Source organism: Tachypleus tridentatus, chromosome 11 (assembly GCF_004210375.1).
Source record: "Tachypleus tridentatus isolate NWPU-2018 chromosome 11, ASM421037v1, whole genome shotgun sequence".
NCBI lineage: Eukaryota > Metazoa > Arthropoda > Merostomata > Xiphosura > Limulidae > Tachypleus > Tachypleus tridentatus.
The window spans coordinates 88,359,028-88,381,837 of NC_134835.1; the positions used below are offsets into that span (position 1 = coordinate 88,359,028).

General features: G+C 33.2%; 1 protein-coding gene across 1 annotated transcript in view; it reads right to left on the reverse strand.

The window, feature by feature from the left end:
* LOC143232713 (histone-lysine N-methyltransferase 2C-like) overlaps positions 1-22,810 on the reverse strand; it is a 180,224-nt gene that overhangs the window by 65,529 nt on the left and 91,885 nt on the right. The window contains 6 exon segments of the mRNA XM_076468458.1: positions 1,923-2,099; positions 4,959-5,628; positions 10,816-11,019; positions 15,059-15,217; positions 17,066-17,391; positions 19,654-21,078. Coding sequence (XP_076324573.1) covers positions 1,923-2,099; positions 4,959-5,628; positions 10,816-11,019; positions 15,059-15,217; positions 17,066-17,391; positions 19,654-21,078 — 2,961 coding nt within the window.

The following is a 22,810-nucleotide window of genomic DNA, read 5'->3' on the forward strand; positions in this document are numbered from 1 at the left end:
AAAGTACATGTAGAAATACATCTTAAATTACAAAATGTTAATGTAATGTATTATCATTATACTGAACATAAAAAAATCAGTTCAAATAAATATTCATAGTCTAAGTTTATTTTATAAACTGCACTACAGTCAGGCAATGTTGTGTGCATTATAAATATATTAATCCTCATGTCCCAGGTATCCTTTACTACTCATAACACAAAGTTTCAGTGAAGGATTTGAGAAAGAACAAGATCAAGAAATTTCCATGACATCTTCATTTACATTTAATAAGTTTCCACAGTGTTTTGTAGTGTTTACAGCAGGAAGTGGTGGTTACTGAAACTGTGTTAGTCCTACCTACTACAGGTATATTTTATCACATTTGAAATGAGGTTTCAAAATTTGATTAAACTTTTTTTCTTTAATGTTATAACAATTAATGTAACACAGTCTAAGCTAATAATCAATATTTTAATAGTAAACAAGTTTTGCATTCTTAATTCTACAAGGCAGCATTAAAAACATCCTTAATTTCCTCTACTGTAACACATGCGATACATTTTCTCTGGGTATCTTCTCTTTTCTATTTTATCCACCAACCCTCTAAAGAGTACAAAATTAAACAAATTACTCACTACAAAATCTTCACTTCTCAGACAAACTATAATTTTTGTAGCCTTCAATCTTGTTTGGTTACAGAGCTAACAAACAGAAAATCAGACTCCTCCTTTCAGGATTTGTTAACAGTTCTCTCTTACATTTAATTATGTATTATCTATAACCAACAGAAAGCCAATGTTTTCATCTATGAAATGATGTTTTGTGTAACTATGTGTACTGAACAGATAACTGTCAATTTCATTTAGTAAGAGCTCTATTCCCATCAGATTGGCAACAACTAGCCTGGATAAATTTGTAATAGTTCTTGTCACATAGTTAAAAAGGCAGAAAAATTTTGAGAAATAGGGAATATAGTCTACTTTTTGCATGATAGTAGTCTATGTTCTTTAGTGCATTATTTAATTAAACAAAAAATGTATTTACTTCATTACTACCATAAACATAAAAAAGCAAGGTTAAATGTCATCAACAACTGACAGCAAGAAAAAAAGATTGGGTATGCACTTCATTACTTGTTTTTCATGTTTATTCTTTATTTACTATTATAAAAATAATTAAAATGTAAAAATAGGGATCTTTCTAGGTTATTGGAGATTAGATTACATAAAATAAATAATAAAGAAAAAATATTTCTTAAGACATGAGTGCAAGCAGGTCATGGTTAATATAATTTGATAGTAGTTTGAAACAGTTCAAAGGGCAATGAAATAATAAAATTTAATTATAAATAGATGTATACTGTTATGAGGTTAAAATATATTCAGAATAAATGAATGTAGTTTCATGTTACAATTTTAAGTCATTCTAGGAAGTAAAAAAAGGTAATTTAGATTCATTATGATTTTTTTGGGTGGTTATGAGGTCGATCCAATTGGCTGATAAAGACAGGGTAAAGAAAATAACAGATAAAATATAAAGTTTCACTGAAAAAACATTTTGAAGTGTACTTAGGAGGTTTTAGGGATTATACAAAGGAAATCTGAAATTTTTGAAATGATGAAAAGTATTTTTAATCTTAACATTAAAATACTTTGCACATGGACTATTCAAAATAAATGTTCAATATATTCTTGGACAAATCTGTATTTTAGTTTATTAAACATACTTCACTAAAAAAAATATTATTTTACTTGTGAAAGCCTTATAATGTTAACTGAAAAATGGCCAAACTATACTGAAAAGTGAGAAGTATTAACTCTATAAAAAAACTTTAAACAACTATAAAGAGGTTGTGTTGAGAAAATTAATATAATAATTCACAAATACAACTGTTTGATATTATTACAAATTTCAGAAATATTGAAACAGAAATATCTGACCTGATCTATTCATTATTCTTTGATTTACCGATGGGCCAACCAATCTTGTAAAAGACTGACCAGAGGAAGAGCTAAGTGCAAATCGTGGACCCACTTGGCCAGGAGCCTGGGAAAATGGAGTGTCATTTTCTTTGAAAATTTTAACTTGTTGAAGTAATTGCTGTCTTTTATCTTCATCTATGAAATACAAAAAAAGATTATGACTGTTTTAATAAACAAAGCCTACAAATGTCAATTATTTCATAGCTTTTGATATTTTAAGTTCCACACACACACACACAAATTATATGCTGTAAATACTTGAAAAAATGAGCATACTTTATATTATTTGTACATTTTCAAATATCTTCAACAAACTTGTTAGTACTCAATATTCTCTCAATGTTTTAGACACCAGCACTTTCAAGACTATATATATATAGAACAGGTAAGTGTTCTAACCAAATACCAAAGGCATGGCCAAAGTTCTTCAGCTGCATAACAAAATATTTAGCTATCAAATGGTTTATATATTTGTCTAAATAGCTTCATTTGTTTTACAAGACACTGGAATAATTACATTATAGAAGTTCCTTTCTGACAATATTTTCCAACAAGGATGAAACTTGTATGACCAGCCTAATCTTACTTAGAAACATCCATGGTTTCTTTAAGCCTCAAACTCCTTATCTCTAAGTACTAAACAAGGATACCTGGGTGAGAAATCTAAAGAGAATGCAAACATAAGTTTTGTGTGATATACTGATATCAATGTATTTCATAATATTCCAAAATAAAAATATCTAGGCCTACTGAATACAATAACGGCTAAACAATTAAGATCCCTTAAAAAACAGGGTTATTGATGAAATAATTATGTAATGCAAGTCTGATTAATAACGTAAACCTCAATCAGAATGATAAAGCTTAAAATGACTGCTCAGAAAACTGTAATATTCACCTACCATACTAAAATTATTTCAGTTCACTTTAGCACATAGTTCATAAGTAAGGCCTGGAAATATATTACCCCTTTGTTAGCAATTTTGTTTTGTGCATGAACATGGAACAATGTTCTACCTGCTAAAAATACCATAAACTGATACCTTTATTAAACAGGAGTTCAAATATACTTTCAAAAAATAATAATATTTTTTAAAAATAGAAAGTTATGGGCTTTTGGAATTCAGGAGCCTTACAACCGTATGTTAAAAGAACAGAATTACCTACACAGTTATGGTAATGAGTTCTGTTGTGTTCACTCCTTGAAGATTTGTAGTGTATTTGTAAGTGTAATATTGCTGCTGTGTTTATAAAAAATGTCAATGATATGTTGAAGATGAGGTTACTGAATTCTCCTGGTACACATCCTGATAAATCCATCAATGCATCATTCCCTAAGCAAAGCAGACATAACATGCCATATCTCATTTTCAGCTGGAATAACAATACACTGGGGATATTTACTGACCAAGTATTCACATTCTTCCAGGATTAATCTTTTTTGCACCATTATTAGCTACCTTCTTGAAACAATTTGGTAATTTGTACTTTGTACTTTGAAAGGATCAATATACCTTAAACCACAACAGTATCCATATGCTGAACATAATACCCAACCACTGGGAAGTGTTTCATTGCTACATAATGAATTAATTTCTCCTGGTATAATAGTTTGGGACAACAAGATATGTCCACAATGTTATCATCATCATGCTCCAGTAAAGATCTGGCATCACTAACAACAGATGCATCATATGTGGTGGCCAGTGATTAATTCAAAATTGGGACTATCAGTCTCATGTATGAAAGCAGTTGGTTTCGTAGATGATGTCGCATCTGAAGTTGATTAAACTGCAGAATAAAATTATACATGCATCTGCTCTAAATAATACTTATATGTTGCTTCACTGTATCACATTTTTAGAATACTCACAACTTTCTTCACATACATCCAAAAACTGTTGCAATCTTGTTCAAGTACTGTCAACTCATATACACTGTTATTCATTTCACTACTGGTTCACAAAATATCTACAACTTCTATCAGTAATGATATGATTTCTCATATCCTCATACTGGACTATAAATGCCACAGCTTTTACAAAATGTCAATCAAGTGGATAAATATTTTGATTGGTTTTCCTACTTTTTTCAATGAGAAACTTTCCTTACAACAGTCAGCCATACTGATAGCATAAAGAATTACAACTTTAAATGATTATTTCCTTTTACCTCTGTGAAATTCATCCTTACATGCATCAACAGATAAAATAGTGGTTCAATCTTGTTTGGAGTCTCAAGCAGAAATATGGTTACAGTAACATATGATAAAACCATCCAACTCCTTCTGTCCATTTTTCAAATACTCAAGGTCTTATAAACCATTGATCTGTGCCAACTCATGTCTCTTTTTACCATAATGCTTAATGGGTTTTTTTTTCAGTGGAAGTACATTTGTTCTAATTTCATCTTGTAATCCAAAACAATGTATGCTGTCATATGAGGTCAATTTTACAATATTCTCTCAATTTGAATTTCCTGATACTGAACATGTAACCAATATCTCATAAAGAGTTTGAATGTTGTTGTGGTCTTTATGAGTGTATTACCAGATGTATTTAATAACTTGAAAAGGTAGTAAAAACACATCATAACAGGTTGGAATGACAGTCAACAACATGTTTGGAAATAGTCCCAAATATAAACTAATTTCCATACATGACATGTGAATAACCAATCAACAACTTAGAATCTCCCATTATGGTTTTCTGCTCCAAATTTCAAATATTTTTTCAGAGTTAAATACAACCTATTTATGAAGTTTGATATATATTATAGTCGAATTCTGTGGTATTGATATAGTAATTTATGATTTTTTTTGGGAAATGTTTTTGTTTATATGTACAAAGACATTTAGCATGTAATACCACAATCTTATTTTCATTTTTAATGAACTGTTTTTCCTTTTCTTTTGAAAAATAAAAAATTCAAACAAAACTACAAAATACTGTTTATGCAACAATGATGTACTGATATTTCAATGATAGCACCAACCTCCTTGAGGTCCTTCCTGGTTAATAAACTGCTGAGGAGCTTGGCTTCGAGGCGGTAAATGTCGAAGCTGCATAGTCTGGGGAAAAAACTGCTGTGGTCTTTGATGTTGGGGAATATCTCGAGGTCCACTAAACTGTGGTTGCTGTTGAGAAGGTTGGGACACACCACCTGCTGGAAGTTGCTGCCTCTGTTGTGGAGCAGGACTAGACGATGTTTGCGGTGGTAAAAATTGTGGTTGTTGTACACCTTGAACTCCTATTGTAAATTGTTGTTGTTGTTGTTGTTGCTGTTGAAATTGTTGTGACACTGGAGAATACGGTGATTGTTGGGAGTTTGGAGAACCCAAGGAGAAATGCTGCTGAACTCCTTGAGTTCCTGGAGAAAATCTCTGTTGAACACCCTGACTACCTGGTGAAAATCGTTGTTGTTGGATATTAGGGGTTCCTGGGGAGAAGCACTGCTGTTGGCCACCCTGAGAACCAGGAGAGAAAGTATGTTGTTGAGGCACTACCTGAGAACCCAAAGAACTTCTAGGAAGAGGCTGAGGTCCAGGAGAGGGGAGTTGTTGAGGAGACATGTGTTGTTGCTGTTGAATACTACCTGGTGAGAAGTGTTGTTGTGTCTGAAACTCTCTTTGCTGGAAACTTTCACTGAAAGGATTATTGTCATCCTGAAAATTATCAAAAATAATCACTCCAAGAAAGAAAACTTTTATTTGTTGCTACTATAATCTACATACAAGATATATAATAAAATATTAACACAAATGTTTATGAGAATAATGATCAGCAAAGTTAAAACCAATTCAGAACATTATGGCTGGTTGATTGATTTAGTGTTTTATGGCACAAAGCAGCTAAGCTATCTGTGCCAAATATCCGGTAAAGAGTTAAAAGTGAATTCATAAAAGGAAATTAAGGTAAAACAAAACAAAGTTTAAAAAAAACAAACACCTAAGTAGCATAAAACCAATGTTTACATCTAGTCTACAACATTAAGAAAAAAACTACAGTAATTCAAGTTGTAAAGGACTTTCTGTAGAGTAACTGTAATTATCATAACTCGGCAGGAAGACTAACAGGTAAGTACAAAAACCACCGTCAGTCACCTGAAGTTGGCCATTCCAGTCTTGGTTCCAAGTTATTTGACGTTATGGCCATTTTCAAAAAGAAAAGTAATAAAAAGGTTTTAAAAGAGGTGTAGCAAAATTATAATAATAACTTGCCAGGATGACTAACAGGTAGTTCAAATGGATAGTTCCAACAGCAGTGTTAGTCACCTGAAGTTGGCCTTTCCAATTCTGGTTTCACGTTATTTAATGTTACGGTCAGTTTCTAATTTCAAATCGAACTAGATGAACTGTTATTTTTAAAAGGAAGCCACATTAAAAAGGTGCAATGTATAAATTAAAAAACTGAAATGGCATTAAAAAGATTAATGGGCTTTAAAAAACCAAAAACATTACCAAGGTGGACAGTGTCACCATCACCAATAACACTGTCTAATGTTATGGAGAAACATTGGGACAGAACGTGTTTAAAATGGTGCTATCGTTGACAGTTGTAATGATGACAAGAAAGTAAAATGTAGCTTATTGTGATCTGAGTGTTACACACTGGTACATCAGTTCCAGATAAAATAAAATGATGAGTTAAAGAACTGTGATCAATGCATAGTCTAGTTAGAACAACTTTCTCTTTCCAATCCTTACAAAAGCAAGATGGCCAAAGTCTAATATAGGGTTTTATTTGAAAAAGCTTGTTTTCGCGTTGCTCACTCCAAGTCGACTGCCAGCTGGCATGGAACCGAGCCTTGAATACATGACCATAGATAGACTTAGCTGCGGTGTTGACGAGCTCATTCCCACAAATACCAACATGGCCTGGTATAGAGAAAAACTGGATAGAAGTAGATGTTAAAGAGAAATGGGCCAGTCAGTTTTGAATATTGGTGAGAACAGGGTGTGAACCAACGACAAGTGATTGCAAGGCCAGTAGAGAACTAAGCATGTCAGTATAAATAGTGCAGTTTGAGTACAATCCCCTCTACAGCTTCTGTGTTCAACCACCAAACCATAACAAACCATGGCAGAGCCCACACAGTCACCTAATTTGAACATTCTGTATAAATAGGAATGGAATGATGGTTTGAAAAATGTTCAGCAAATAGCAGGCAGTATTTCCAATCAGGAATGTCTACTTTTCTCAGATGACTTAAAAATAGGTCACAATTGGGGACTGTAAGAAGCCATGGTGGGATGGGCTGACCACTGGATACAGCAGTGTTATCCAAGAACAGACCCAATTCATCCAACTGAACCTGGATACAAAGGCCAAAAGGAGTAATACAGACCATCTGTTCTGAAAAAGTATGGCTCAACAAGGAAGGAAAACATAACCCCAAGTGGGATGCTTTGGGAAGCATATAGTAAAGACAGTTGCAAATGCTGGAGGTGCAAAGCTCTGAACTGGGGAAGTGCAGAAAGCCTCAGTGCAGAGCCAAAGTCCTTGATGATGAATAGAGTCCAGCATCTTTAAGGCCAATGGTCTGGCAGAGCCATAGACCAGTGATCCATAGTCGAGTTTTGATCGAATGAGAGCACGATATATCTTTAGAATGGAACATCGGTCTGCTCCCCAAGTGGTGGTAGAGAGGACACAGAGGATGTTCAGCGCTCTTGTACATTTGACCCGTAGCTGATTGATGTGTGGTATAAAGGTTAGCTTACAGTCAAAGATAAGCCCCAAGCCATAGACCAGTGATCCATAGTCAAGTTTCAATCGAATGAGAGCACGATATATCTTTAGCACAGAATATCAATCCGATCCCCAAGTGGTGGTAGAGAGGATATGGAGGATGTTCGGTGCTCTTGTACATTTGATCCGTAGCTACTTGATGTGTGGTATAAAGGTTAGCTTACAGTCAAAGATTAGCCTCAAGAACTTAGTCTCAGAGACCACAGGCAGCAAAACTTCACAGATACGGAGTTCAGGATCAGGGTGAATATCACGTTTGGTGGCAAAAGTGCATGCAAACGGTTTTAGAGAGAGAGAAGGTAAAGCCGTTTGCTGTGGTCCACTTCAGTAAATGATTGAGGGCAGTCAGTAGTTGCTGCTCAATATACCTCATGTTTGACAACTGACATGAAATATGAAAGTTGTTAACATAGAGCCCGTTTGCAACAGTGAGAGGGAGTTGTTCAGTGATGGCATTAATTTTTATACTGAAAAGTGTGACACTCAGAACACAGCCCTGAGGGACTCCACATTCCTGTAAAAAAGAACAGGGAAGTATCGTACCCACACAAACTTGAAATCTCCTGTCCATTAAAAATTTTTTAATAACAATGGGCAAATGGCCACGTAACCCATATATATGGAGGTCTTGCAAAATGCCATACCTCCATGTTCTATCATAAGCCTTCTCAGTCTCAAAGAATACTGATACAAGATATTGTTATTTGAGAAAGGCTTCTCTGATTGACGTTTCAAGTCGAAACAGGTGATCCATGGTGGAGCGCTGTCGTCTGAACCCACACTGGGTGGCCGAGAGGAGGTTGTTTGATTCGAGGCACCAAACAAGATGAGTATTAACTATCCTCTTTAAGGTCTTCCAGAGACAGCACATCAAAGCAACTGGATGGTAGTTTGAAGGAATCTTGGGAACCTTCCCAGGCTTAGAGAAAGGTAAGACAATAGCCTGGTGCCAGGCATCAGGAAAAACATTCTCCTGCCAGATCTGGTTAAAACAATCAGAAGAATAGCAAGAGAAGCAGGAAATAGATGGCGCAGCATGTCATAGTGTATATCATCAGATCCAACCAATGTACTGCCAGACCAATAAAGGGCAGATTTGGGTTCCACCAGCATAAAGGGACGACTATAGTCATAGAGACAATCTGCTCGTAAGGAAAGATGAGATTGCTCTGCCCGAGTCTTGATGGCTAAGAAGGGGAAAGAAGAAGCATAAGTGCTACATACCCGGCAGAAGCTTTCACCTAGAGTATCAGCAATGCTCCAGTATCAGCTACTTCCTGGCCATCTGAGATCAAGATCGAGAGGGGGATAGAATTATATTGCTCACTGACCTTTCGAATCTTGTCCCATATGACTTTGGAACTGGTGGTAGAAGATATGCCAGTTGTGAATTTAACCCAATATTCCTTCTGGCTTTGACATCTTACCTACTGAGCATGTGCACAGGCCCACTGGAAAGCGATGTGGTTCAAGAGTGTGGGATATCTACAGAATGTATCCCAGGCCCGTTTTTGAACCTTCCATGCCATGTGGCAGGCAGGATTCCACCATAGATGAGAATATAGTGTAAAACGTGTCGAGGTTTTAGGAATACATTGAGCAGCTGCTTGTATAATACAGTCAGTTACTGTTGCCACACAGTCGTCTACTGATGGCTTACAGACGATGGCAGGATCAAGTTCTCCGAGAGCAGTGAAAGAGGGCCAGTTTACTTGATCCAGCTTCCACCAGGGCATGTGGGTCGGGTGGCATCTACCAAGGCCAGTCACGCTCAAGATTATAGAAAAATGATCACTGCCTTGTGGATTATTGTCAACCATCCTTGAAAAATGAGAGAATAATGAAGGGAGCAAATTGAGAGATCAATAGCAGTAAAGGACTGACTAGGTGGATGGAAATAAGTATAAGAACCAGTACTGAAAAGAGAAAGGTTGTGATCAGAGAGCATACGCTCTACAGAGCAACCCCTCCTATCAATATCAGCACTTCCCAGAGGGGATCATGTCCATTAAATTCCCCCAGGATGAAAAAAGGAGACAGCAACTGTTCAATGAAAGCATCAAGGTCTGATTGATCATACGACTCTACAGGCGACAGGTAGAGAGGGCAAACAGTGATGGTATGACCAAAGAAAACACAGATGGCTACAACCTCCAAGGGTGTGTGAAGTGGCAAAGACAGGGTGGGCATATGCTAATCAACCAACAGTGCCAACCCTCCATGCACTTGTCCATCAAAGAGTCTGTCATTTCTGTACAAAGAAAACCACCGAAAGATGACTGTATTGGTAGGTTTCAGAAATGTTTCCTGTAAGGAAAGACATACAGGATGGTAGGAAGTAATCAGTGTTTTGATGTCATCCAGATTAGAATGTAAACCTCGATAGTTCCATTGTATCAGGGTGGCCATTTTTATTTACATGTAGGTAAATTGGGTGGAGAACCCTTCTGCTTATGACCACGTCGTTTTTCCTTACTGTCCTTGTTCAAAGGAGAGCTATCAACCTCCATGGATCCTGCCCTGGGTCGATTGGGCAGGTCATTGCTGTAAAGAACATTATTATTCCAAATAAATGTGCAACTATGTATAATTCAAAATATTAACTGCTTATTTCACTTCAAAATTAAAACAAAAACTATGGCAAAAAGTTAAAAACCCAATGAATAAAGTTAGTTATTAGTTTTATTATTAAGCCTGGAAAGATGATTAACATAAAATCTGCTTGTAACAGAAAGAGATTTACCATTTATTACTGTTTCAACTTTATTGTTGCTCCAAAATTTATTGGATACAAAAGTTTAAATCCATTTTTATTATACTTATAAGAATGGTGTATCATAATAGCTGAATCTTTATAAAAACACCAAGAGCACATTTTAAACTTATTACTGTGTGTAAAAAAAAGGAATAGAATCTATCTTGTAAAAAATTAAAAAAACTTTTTTTGTATTCTTAGGTTAGGTATATTAAAAAAAATTAAATAATGAGTTAAAACTCCAGAATAAACTTCTTTCTGAAGTAATTTGTTTTGATGTTTTTTTACATTTTATAAAAAACCTCATTTTATTTCATGTATTTGTGATGTTTTTGCTCACACTTACTTGAGTCACATGTACAGGATTAGGCCTTCCAGCACCTTCAGGCTGTGAAGTCACCATGCGAGGGGAATGTTGCATCATTGGGGATGGTGGCATTGGTGCTGGAGAGTGTTGCATTAAAGGTGATGGGGAATGTTGCAATCTTGGTGATGGAGAGGTACCTAATGGTGATGGAGACATCATTGGAGACTGAGGTGTGCTTGGACCCTACAAAATATAACATACGAAAATAACTATTTTCTTAACACTTATCTTCCTTTTGTTGTTACAAACTTTGCCAGTGATAGTGCTCTGGCATAATAAAATAAACAGTCTTACTATAAAGTTTACATTCATTATATGAGTCTAAAATACAACATAAGAAACAAAAAGAACAGAAACAGATCCACATAACTTTGCCTTTTCTATTGTTGAAAGGGTTCACATTTAGTAAAGTTATGCATATAACAGACATGAGAGTACTGTGATTATTTTTGACAATACAACTGTTTTCAGAGGTATTCATATTCACATGCCAGGGCACTCAATATATATACACATCATATCCATATTATAACAACATCTACAAAACACATTCATGTTTGTGGTTTCAAAGTACTATGGTTCATTTGAACATAGTAAATTTTCTCATTTCATGATACTGTAGACTTAGATAATTACTGCAAACCAGCACTTTTTCTCTAAAAACAAATTCATTTGCAGTCCAACCCAACTCTGCTTTTCTCAAAACTCTGAAGGATGAAGATGTGTTTGGGATAATAAGTTAATACACAATATTAGCCCTCTCACTACAGGGATCTATTCTTGTGCATAAGTTTTCATTGAGTCATATTTAAAATTAAAGTAATTCATTATTATGACATTAAAATACATTTGACAATACAATGTAATTAATAACCCAAATTTTAAAACAAGTTCTTAATTTTATAAAGAAATATTCTTAAAAACCTTATACCAGAATTATGAATTTTGCTTTCCTTGCATCCCTTCAAGAAGTATGAACTCTATCATGTTGTCAACACTTAGACAAAGCATAATTTTTATAGCCTTCCATCCTATGTGAGCCATAATCTAGAAAATCAGACTCATCTTGACACACCCATTTCTCACATTATCTTTTCACAAATTACCAACAGTTCTCTCTTATGTTTAATACTATTTTATTACCAAGAGTAAGCAAAAGTTTAAATCTACCAGATAACACATTACATTATTGTTTTCTGTGATATAATTGCCTATATCACATCCACTTCAAACTTCATTCCCACAGGAATCATATTAACGCTTAGTCAAACTTTTAATTGCTCTTGTCGCTTAGATAGAAAGCCAGAAAAAATTGTGATATTTATATGACACTGTCTGCTTTGTGTGTAATATTACTGTGTTGTTTGGTTCAGTATTTTATTAAATAAAAAATTATCCAGTGAAATAGCATCATCAAATATAAAATGAAGGGTTAAGTTTCCTTGACAGTCAACAGCAAAAATAAGAGAAGACCCAGGTATTTCTTGCTTTTTATACACATTATTTATTTATTATCATGTGAGCAAGTAAGTAAAGTGTAGAAATTATTATACTTTTAAGTAACACAAGGTAAGCTTAGGTAAAATAAAGATTAATAATAATTCTTCATGAGAAAAGTAGAAACTTGTAAGTAGCTCGTGTTACCCTGTTGAATTACGTAATGCATGAGCTACTGTTAAAGTATTCACACATGTATATCGCTACAAGTTTAAAGGTACTTAGGAGAAACAAATTTAGATTTATGTCATCTGAAATCACTCTAGAGAGAAAAAAGCAGTAGTTCAGACTTATTTCGATTTTTTTTCTTGGTGGCTAAGAGATCAGTCAAATTCAACAACCTCATATAGAGTTAGTGTAGAAAAAATAATGGATAAAACAAAGTTTTACCAAAATAAAATGTTTGAAATCTTTTAGGAGGTTATGAAGATTTTGCAAATGAAATTTGAAATTATTCAAATGAATAAAAGTACTTTCAATATTAACATAAAAATCACTTTGTACTCACAGAAGTCAACACTTTGATTACATATATCCATGGAGAAATTTTTGTTCAAATTAATTCATGAAAAATTCTAATTTATTATCTACAAATGACTCTTACTGTTCACTGAAGGTTTGTGAAGACACACAGAACACATCAGAAGTTACAGTGTGAAAACTCAATAGGTCAATATTTAGATCAAATCAACTGAAACAATAACAAGAAAGGTAATCACTAAAAAAATATACTTTCAAGAAATAAACTTTTAACACAGCATTTACAGATTACAAAAAAGTGCAGGTTTTTCATCATAACACAATGCCATAGTTACCATGTATTATGTACTATAAAATAGTACATGATAAAGTTCAAAATTCCAAAAAAGTAAACAAAAAGTAGAGATCTATGATCTTCATTCAGAAAAGGATAACAAAAAAGGAAAAAAGGTTAACATTTACCAACTTTATTACTATGAATGTATTACAATGTACAGTAAAATTGTTGTCTTGCTTTTAATATGATGCTGTGGCAATGGCATATTACTGAAAACTACCTTTGTTCTTGAACTGTTTTAAAGTAATTCAAAGTAACCTACACAACAACATCCTAAATCGAGGAGAAGGGAGGAGCATGCACATCACAACTATTTAAACTCAAACTTGCTTCAATCATTTTTTTAACATGGAATATATTAATGCTCATAACAAATGAACTGTACTGTTTTGTTAAATTAACCTTGGTTGAAGCCTGATGAACAACAGATGTCCATCCATGTGCAATATCTTAGTCATTACTCAATCTTGTGATAAATCTAAACTGTCATCTACTAAAAGTTAATTACCTTTATTCTAGAACATGATTCTCATTATTCATAAATGATTATAATTTGAAGCCTCAATGTTCTTGCATGCAAGTTTGAAGCCACTTAGCAAGTGGATCCAATCGAACCTAAAAAGCACTTAAAACATACTCAACATTTGAGGCTATAAACAAATATGTTTGATCCTTTACACTTGAAAAAAAATCTAAATCTAAGTTTAAAGATACATCTTAATTCAAACTGTAAATAAGCTTGATGGTACAACTTACATAGTTGATTTCTAATTAAACTGTTTGTTTATCTATACACGTTAAACACGTGTATACTGTTACAGTTATTTTGATCAATCCTGAAACCATGTTACTATGATTTATGCACATTAAAAGTCTGAAGTACAAAGTGTACCTTCATGCAAAATAATTTGTATTTTTTAAAAAAGTATTTCTACTTCAGTTTACACAGCTTTTACTGTGTCAGTCCGAGTGAAAGGAGAAATTCATTCTGAGAATAAAAATACTTATTTTCATTATATAGCTTTCATATTTCATTTGCAAAACCTCTAGTTTCCAAAATAAAAACCTTTTCTTTTTGTAAAACTTTATACTTTGTTGCTTGCTTTCTCTACCCTAATATTAACTGCAGTGCTATTATCATTAAAAACAACACAACAGAAAAGTATGAAACAGAACCAAAAGCACATTTTTTCTTCCCGAGAACAAATAAACAAGTACTTATCCCATACAGCCTCAGGCTCCTAAAGATTCACACCTGTTTCATTTAATTTTATTGTTTTATACATTTATGAACAGAGTACAGCTAACATAACAAAGCAATAAATGATCCCCCAAGAGAATATTTCAAGTTAGAGTAAACAAAATACCCAGTTACATCATGCAACAGCAGCCCACATATATTCCCCTCAAGAAGCAATGTTTCTGTTCAAGTTTTTTATCTAACCTAACAATTTTTAAAGTTGTGAGTTTGATGTTTTTGTTTAAAAAATATACATAAAACTAGGAAAATTAGCATTTACTTTAGCCTTGAGGTCTTTCACATTTTACTGCATTGTACAGTAACCCAATATTTTTTCCTCAGTGTTGGTTGTCCAAAGATAATTCATGCACCTTTCCAGTATGCATGTGAGAATTCAAAAGTTATACAAAATATTATAAGACTCCAAAACTACTATGAATTCTTTGGTTTTCTAAAGAGCATATAAAGATGTTTAAAACATTTCATTACAGCTTATTGTAATGTCTTTGGGCTAAAATCATCAAGCTTTCTTGAAAAAAAACCAAAAAAAAAAACCTTTTACTGCTAAAATAAAACAGATAATTGTCTGATTTGCATAGTGTAGAACTTGCACTTTCTACAGAATATGTTTAATAAATGAAAGCACAAGTACAGAATATCAAACTCACAGCCATATGAGGTGTGGGAGGACCTTGAGATGCAGTTGGAGGTCGAACTGGTCGTTGTGTTGCTACTACCATCTGGGGTTGTTGCTGCTGTTGCTTCTTCTGTTGTTTCACTCGGTAATCTTGAATAACAAGACCATGCTGTCGGGACTGCTTCCTAGCCTACCAAACATAAGTTTTGATTCTAATCAGGTTTAACTTTTAAACAGAAAAGTAAGCATATATTCTGAAGAAACAAACAAATGGAGAACTATCAATAGTTCTTATGATCTCACAAATCCACTAAAATAGTTGTCTGCCTTTGTTTTGGTCAGGACCTCAGTTTGAGAAATGCTGTCCTACACTATGAAAATGTTTCCTGAAATGCATCTAAATGAATGCTAAACTTTTATATCACATTTGTCAATGAAATTTCATTCATGGAAACAATTTATTTATTTATATATTACAATAAACATGAATGTAAAACACACTGTGCAGTAAATCCCAGGTATTAGAATTATTTACATATATGCAATCAAAAAAGATAAAAACTGGAAATACTGAAAATTGTCTGAAAATAAATTTTTAGCTGAAAATGTTGACATGCCAAAAAAAAACCAAAAAAACACTCTTATTAAAGTTTTCAATACATGCACAAACAAGATAACATTAGTATTAAATTCTATGCTTAAAATATTTCACAACATCTGAAACCAAGTTTATCATAAGCTATTTACATATATGAACATATAAACTTGTTAAAAGCAAGAAAAATTAATAATTAAAGAAATCTCGTAAAGTTTCCAACAGAATTAATATATTCACACATCTCTGAAAATTGAATTCAAACCAAATGCAAAATACATTTTCAAAAATGATGAAATTTTTTTTTGTTTTTTCCAGCAAACTTAGACAATTATTATATCTAATCTCACACTGTCTTTTCACCTTATGTAACAGTGACCTGGAAATTTTTAAATTTTTGCAAGTTAATTATGCTGTGTAACTTGAAATTTAACAAAATTTAATACACACAGTAAGATTACATGTATACTTTTAACAGTAGTTCCTTAAGAGTTTAGATTAACACTATATTTCACCATAGTTTAAGGTTAAAATATCCAGTAGTAATATTAATCAACTAGAAAATACTGCAATATAATTTTTTTATTTGTATACAACTTTTGTTAGCAAGAAATATATTTCAAATTCATTTCATACACTTAAGTTTGAAAAATAGATTTTGCTTTTATCTACTCCTTGTAAGGTTTCATAAATACTTTTGTTAGCTTTTCTTGTAAAGTATTTTTACTTCAGCTTATAAATGGTTCAACTAGAACTTTGCATTTTTTAATTTTTTTAATGGATAATTCACCAACATTTAAAAATAGAAACAAATCATAATTTTATTGTTAACTATTCCTTTGTTTCACTTTACATCATTCAAAAAGATTATTCATAAGAACTTTATTTTACATGCTGAAACTAATAAGAAATGTTTATTATTTTAGCAATACACACACACTTTTTTTATTAACAACTATTTTACATTTAAGACAAAAACAAATTCAAAAATCAAAGATATAGTGGAGTTTGAGGTATCAGAAATTATATAAAACCTTATGTCTATCTAAATTTAAATACAAATTCCTAAATCTATGAAACATTTTAAGTCTCATATTCTTAAGCATAATACAGCATAGTAATGTGAGATATTTTCATCAGCTATGCAACTTTAGAACTTACTTCTACTTAAGGGTACAATACCATTTTCCAGGTGAGTTAGAATTCTGATAAAGAAACATCTTAATTACCAAAGATATCCTAGCAGTAATTTAAGTTTTTATTATTTTTCACAAATCAGCTAAGCAGATGCTATAAAAATATCTTGAGCTAAAAGATTGATGTCTAAATTCAAATGAGTAATAGTATTACTGATAACAATATTATCATTGAATTTCCCCTTTAGGAAACTATATGCTTATTTAGCTTTTATAACTGTATGTACTATATGTAAAATGTTTGAACCTGGTCCAGTTGTTTCTGAAGTACAGCTTGCTCTTGACTAATTCTTTCTAATTCTGCTGCATCTCTTTCTCCTAATTCTTGACCATTCTTTCGTAATGTGCGTTGCTTTGCATTGAGTGCTTTTTTTGCTTTCCTCAATTTACCAACTTCTGTTTCAAAGTATTTCTGATGAGAGTTCAATGCTTCTTGCTGTCGTAAAAGCCACTGTTCATACTTTGTTTGTTGCTGTCGCTCTTGTTCATTTGAAGGTTCTGCAGGAGGAAGTGGGGGGGCTGGTAAAGAAGTAATTGCAAATGGCAAACGAGGTCGTGGAGTGACACCATTTCCTGTTAAATAAATAAAAAGTTCTAAGAAGATATACTCTAAGAAAAGGTAACAAATATTGCTAAAATATGTTAAAAATTTTACTTTAATATATCCTGTGACTTCCTTAAGAACCTGCTGCTGTTGTGAATAACTGCTTTAAATTTCTTTTATAAGTTTGGGATTGTTTATTGGTAAATGCAAGGTTATTTGAAACAGTGAATTTATTCCAGTCATAAAAACCATTGCCTATATGATTGTTGTTGTGTATACCATCAAGTTTCTTGTAGCAAAACATCCTGCTGGTTGCTAATTTTTATTGTGTAGAAGTTCAATTGCTACAAATTTCATTACTGGAAGGGTCTGCTCAACACAGATAGAAATTCTACTAAGAAATCTAAAGGAAAGAATATGATATTAATTTGGCTCAATCCGAAAGCACCACAAAAGTTTGTGTACTGTTTTATCAAATCTAATGAAGTTGAGCATTTTTGAATTCTTGTCCTAAAAGCTGAGATTTATTCTTGATATATTTAAAATATCAAAATAAAGAATTTTTGCTTCATAGGTGGACAGTTTTGGCAATTTTGCAAGGTCACAAATTCATAAATGAAGAATGCTTATGAATGCTATAGTGTGCAATGAAAACTCAATGTAACAGTCAGAAACTTGGCTTCTACACCCCATAAACAAAATTCTAAGAAATGTTCTTGTATAGAACAAGCCCAGAAGAGTGGTCAAGAGCATGGAAAAAAGTAAGCTGAAATGTCCCCTGGTGACTGATAAAGGAGACAACTACAGTCTTGATTGGATGTAACATCATAAGATGTCTATCTCTATGGGCCATCCTTTAAAAAAAAAAAAGTGCTGCAAAATATTCTATAAGATGGATTTGAAGGAATGATATGTCACAGCACCAATAACCCAAATATACTTGAGCCAAAACATGTCTTCCACTTCATCAATAAGATATCTGGAAACAGAAGAACTGGATAAGAAGAAAAGGGATACTCACTGTGAGAGTAGTCTTATGAAGTCACCAGGTAAAATCTTTAGCAAAAAATCAACCAAATATGAAGTGAAAATGTCAATTAAGTTATATAATCCACTGTACAACAAATAAAACTGAAAGGATATCCACTGAAAACCCTATAGGAGAATAGTGAATTACCACAGAGAGACGGAGAATTAATGAAAAAGGGAGACAAGAGTAAGATGAATAGAGGAAACTTAAAACACAGAAGGAAAAACAAAAACAGAGGATCTGACACTCATGTCAAAAGAATAGACTCCAGAGTTTAGGAGTTGAAGAAAAGCAATACAACATAAAGTCATGTCTAGTCATATCAGGTAAAAAAAAAAGGATAATGAGACATGCACATCCCAAAGCAGTAGTAAAAATAACTGAATATGCAAAAAAAATGAAAAACCAAGCACAAGATAAAAAAAACTGAGGCAGAATTAAGACAACATGAGTATAAGCTGAAGCAAAGGTAAATGGGAAATAACAAGCAAAATCTATTTTGCCATGATCAAAAAACATAGGCAGAGGTATGTCTGGGCCAAAAACACACCACATGAAAGACTCCACTATTCAACATTCAAAAGCTGTCATCTACCTCAACAGACAAAGACAAATTCAGCATCAACATACTTGATAGGCTACCATGAATAAAGTCACGATGTTTCACACCAGACAAAGTGGATGTGTTACTGACACTTGTGAAACAGTTTCTTCATAAATACTTCCATTGAAAAACATTTATACCTGAGCACCAAACTGAGAAGTAGATTATGATCATATTCTTTTCATTGCTTTATTGATTTGATTTTTCTCAAACACCAGATATTTAAAAATAGAAACAATATGCCCCTCAAAATTGCTAATATAAGGCTCTCCTGAAAAAAAACCAAAACAAATAGGGAAACCCTGAATATATACTAAAAAGCTAGTGTGTAAGAACTTACTACTTTTTTTTAAAATCTAAGGTAATGTGGATTTCTATAATCAAAAGGAAAACATCAACATGGTTACTGTGAGTGCAATGGACTAAATAATTAAAACAACAGTTTTCATTCTTTTTTTTTGGCAACTGTTTTAAATGATATAAGAAATTTTAAACTTTAATTTTTTACATATGTAATTTTTTCCTTTTAGGTATATTATTTCTAGTTAATATAATTATAAGAACTGGATGCTAAACCTTTATAACATCATGTACAAATAAAGAAAACAAATGAGTTACTTTTAATTTCTATTGAAAAGGGAGGAAAATAGAACATGCCTGGTGAAGCCGGTCTAGAAGAAATAACATGTCTGACATGAGGTTCTCCATGAATCATGGACCCTCTCTGTAAAGTCATAGGTGCAGGAACATTTGATATTCCTAAATGATGTACTTGACCTGGATGAAGAGACCCTGGAAGTCTGGATCCTGGAGGTGACACAAGAATTTGACGATGACCTTGCCAGCCTACTGGTTGTTGAGATGGGGGTCGTGGTAATGCCTGATGAAAAAACTGTGGGGGAATAGTTCCTGATGGTTTAGGACTACCCAAAGATGCAACTGCTGGTTGAGGTGAACCCTGAGTAGGTAGCAATGGACCAGGCCCTCCAATGGTATCGTCAGGTGGACATGAGAGCACATCAGCTTTTAATCGTTCAAAGTCAACATCACTGAGAAGTGCATCAGCAGGAGGAGACATCAGACCTTCTTGACTTTGTCTCCTTTGTTCCTGCTTTTCTTTCTCAACCAGTTCTTCCAATAGTAGAGGTTGGTTCTGCATCAACTGACGCCGGTCGCCCTGATTAGTTACAGAAACAGGAACAGGTGGCTGCAAGGGTCTGCGAATTACAGTAACTGTGTGACCTGGCCTTTGTATTACAATTCTCTGTTGAGGTTGTGGTAGAACAGGAGGAGTTTGACTAGGGTGAGTGTTGTCAGGATATGGGGGTGGAGGAGGCAAGTTTGGGATGAAACGTGCAGGATGAGATAAACGTACTTGATTTGGAAGCTGTGGAATCCCTACAGGTCCTTGACCACTTGCAACATGCATAGAAGAAGTTGACTGACTTATAGTTGAAAGTCGTTGAGGTGCTGGTATTACTCCAATATTTACTGGATGTGCTTGAAGTACAGAAGAACTTGAAGTCATAAGCAAAGGATCGGCAGATTCTGCTGGTGCCACTCTAACAACACTTCGAACATGTTGATTGTCTGTTACAGACTCCTGACTACCATGGGACACAACTGAAGCCTGAGTTACTGATTTAGGATCTGGTTCATCAGACTTTTTAATATTTGAAGATGCTACATGACCATCTTCAAGCAAATCCCCCTCCTTTATATCTTTCACTTTCTCCAAATCTCTCCGCTGACTAAATTCTAAGAACTTAGCTTGAAAATCATCAGGGCCAAGTCTACCCTCTGATCCATCTTGAAAAGCTTTCTCTTCCTTTTCAATTTTCTTATCATTTCCTACATTAGGTGGAATACAAGGTTCTTGTTTTATATCATTTCTACATACTTTATCTTCTGTCCCAGTTTTTGGTTTTATTTCAACTGTATTACCCTCTTCAAGATCCTCATCCTTGTCATCCAGATCAAGATGTTCATCTAAAATATTATTTTTTCCTCCATCTCCAAGCAGTCCTTTGTCAACAAGTTCTGGATCAGCATATTCCAAAATATTGAAATCATTCCCAAGACCTGGAAGTAAAGTTTAAATAATTTAGCAAAGCTAGCATTAATACTGATATATATCCTGTGAAGTTTATGAAATCTGAAAATACATTGACTGTTCCTAAAGCACATAGTAATCATGATTATATAATTGGTTACAAGAACTATCTTGAGAAGACAAAAGTAACTCAATAAGTTAATGTTACTTGAAGAAATGGCACTGCATATTTATTTCTTAACAATTCTGTATCAGCCCAGTAAATTATGTACAAAACCTTCTTACTAATTTTCTTGGAGAGATGCAAGTGTGAACCAAACCTATAAATAAATAAAAAGTCAGTCTCAGGAAGATGTGTGTGTAGATTAAAAAACTTCATCATAAATATAACAAAATATCATAACTTGGACTAGAAAAAAAACAATTAGGGAACAGCTAAACTCAGCTCATGACAGAAATTTTCTATTCCTTCACATGATCAGTTAGGATAGAGAAGAGAAGCACTGTGTACCAAGGTGAAGCTTTGTTGTATATTATGAAAAGAAATCTTAAAATGGATTATGACATTTCTAGCCAATCAACTTGAGAGAGTTGGTTCATAAAGATATCTTTTAAGTAGCATTTTCACTGAAACTCCATTTAATATATTAATAAGTAGTTCTTTTGCAAATTGAAATATTGACAACCTTATACGTACTGACAAAGTCCAAGTAACAAATGTTTATGTCTATGCATACAACTTCTTAATTTAAACATTGACCTCTTCATTAGTTTTTTTTTTCTCTCAGTGTTTCTGTATGTTGGGCATCCTTACATAAAATATGAGAAGAGAAAACCAACAACACCTCAAACCCCTTTGTATACCATCAGCTACGTTGACATCCAACATATTAATGAGTTAGCTACACAATATATCTCACATAACAAAATTTTTAAAATGTAAAATTACAACTGTCTGACAAATCTTGTGCAATTTATCAGTCAACCAGTATTTTAAGCAAGTATTCACATATTTTTACTTTGTTAACCAAACCGAACTTTATAATCATTTAAGGACTAAATACGTATTACAGGAAAAGTGTGTATCTCACATTAAGTTCCCAGAAACATAATCCAATGCTAAATGTTACATAAGTATACAGATTCAGGAAAAGAATTGGATAAAATAATTAGAGCAGCGAACTTAAAATATCCATACATATAGATATTTTTGTACTCTAAAGGCAAAAGGCTATGCTAGTAACAACCAGTTACCTCCCACCTCTACAAACTCACAAGTCCTACAAAGTATTAATCACATAAGTACCTACGATCACCAGCATTATGAATTATCAGGTAAAAAAAACCTTTTACCTTTGAACTATATTTGGCATTAAATGCTCCTTGACGCTGTCAACTCAACATTGCATTGCTCTTCAATAGCACAGAAAAACACATTTAAAAACAAATGCATTATAATTTAAAAATTGCATATTTTTGTTTTATGCTCTTATTTATTAAAGTTTATCAGATCAAAAAAGTAAATTTTCTTCATGGGAAATCACTAAGCTCATCAATTTTTTTTTATGACTAATAATTCATGTTTGCTTCAACTCCTAGTTATATTTAATACAAAAAAGATGAGTCAAATACAAAATTTATAATTGGTCACTCCAAAATGAATTGCTAAAATTATTACCATTTCTGCATATGGTACAAAATAATTTTAGGACTTTACTTTTTTCATTATATTAAATAGATCCATCGTGTAAACTGATCCAA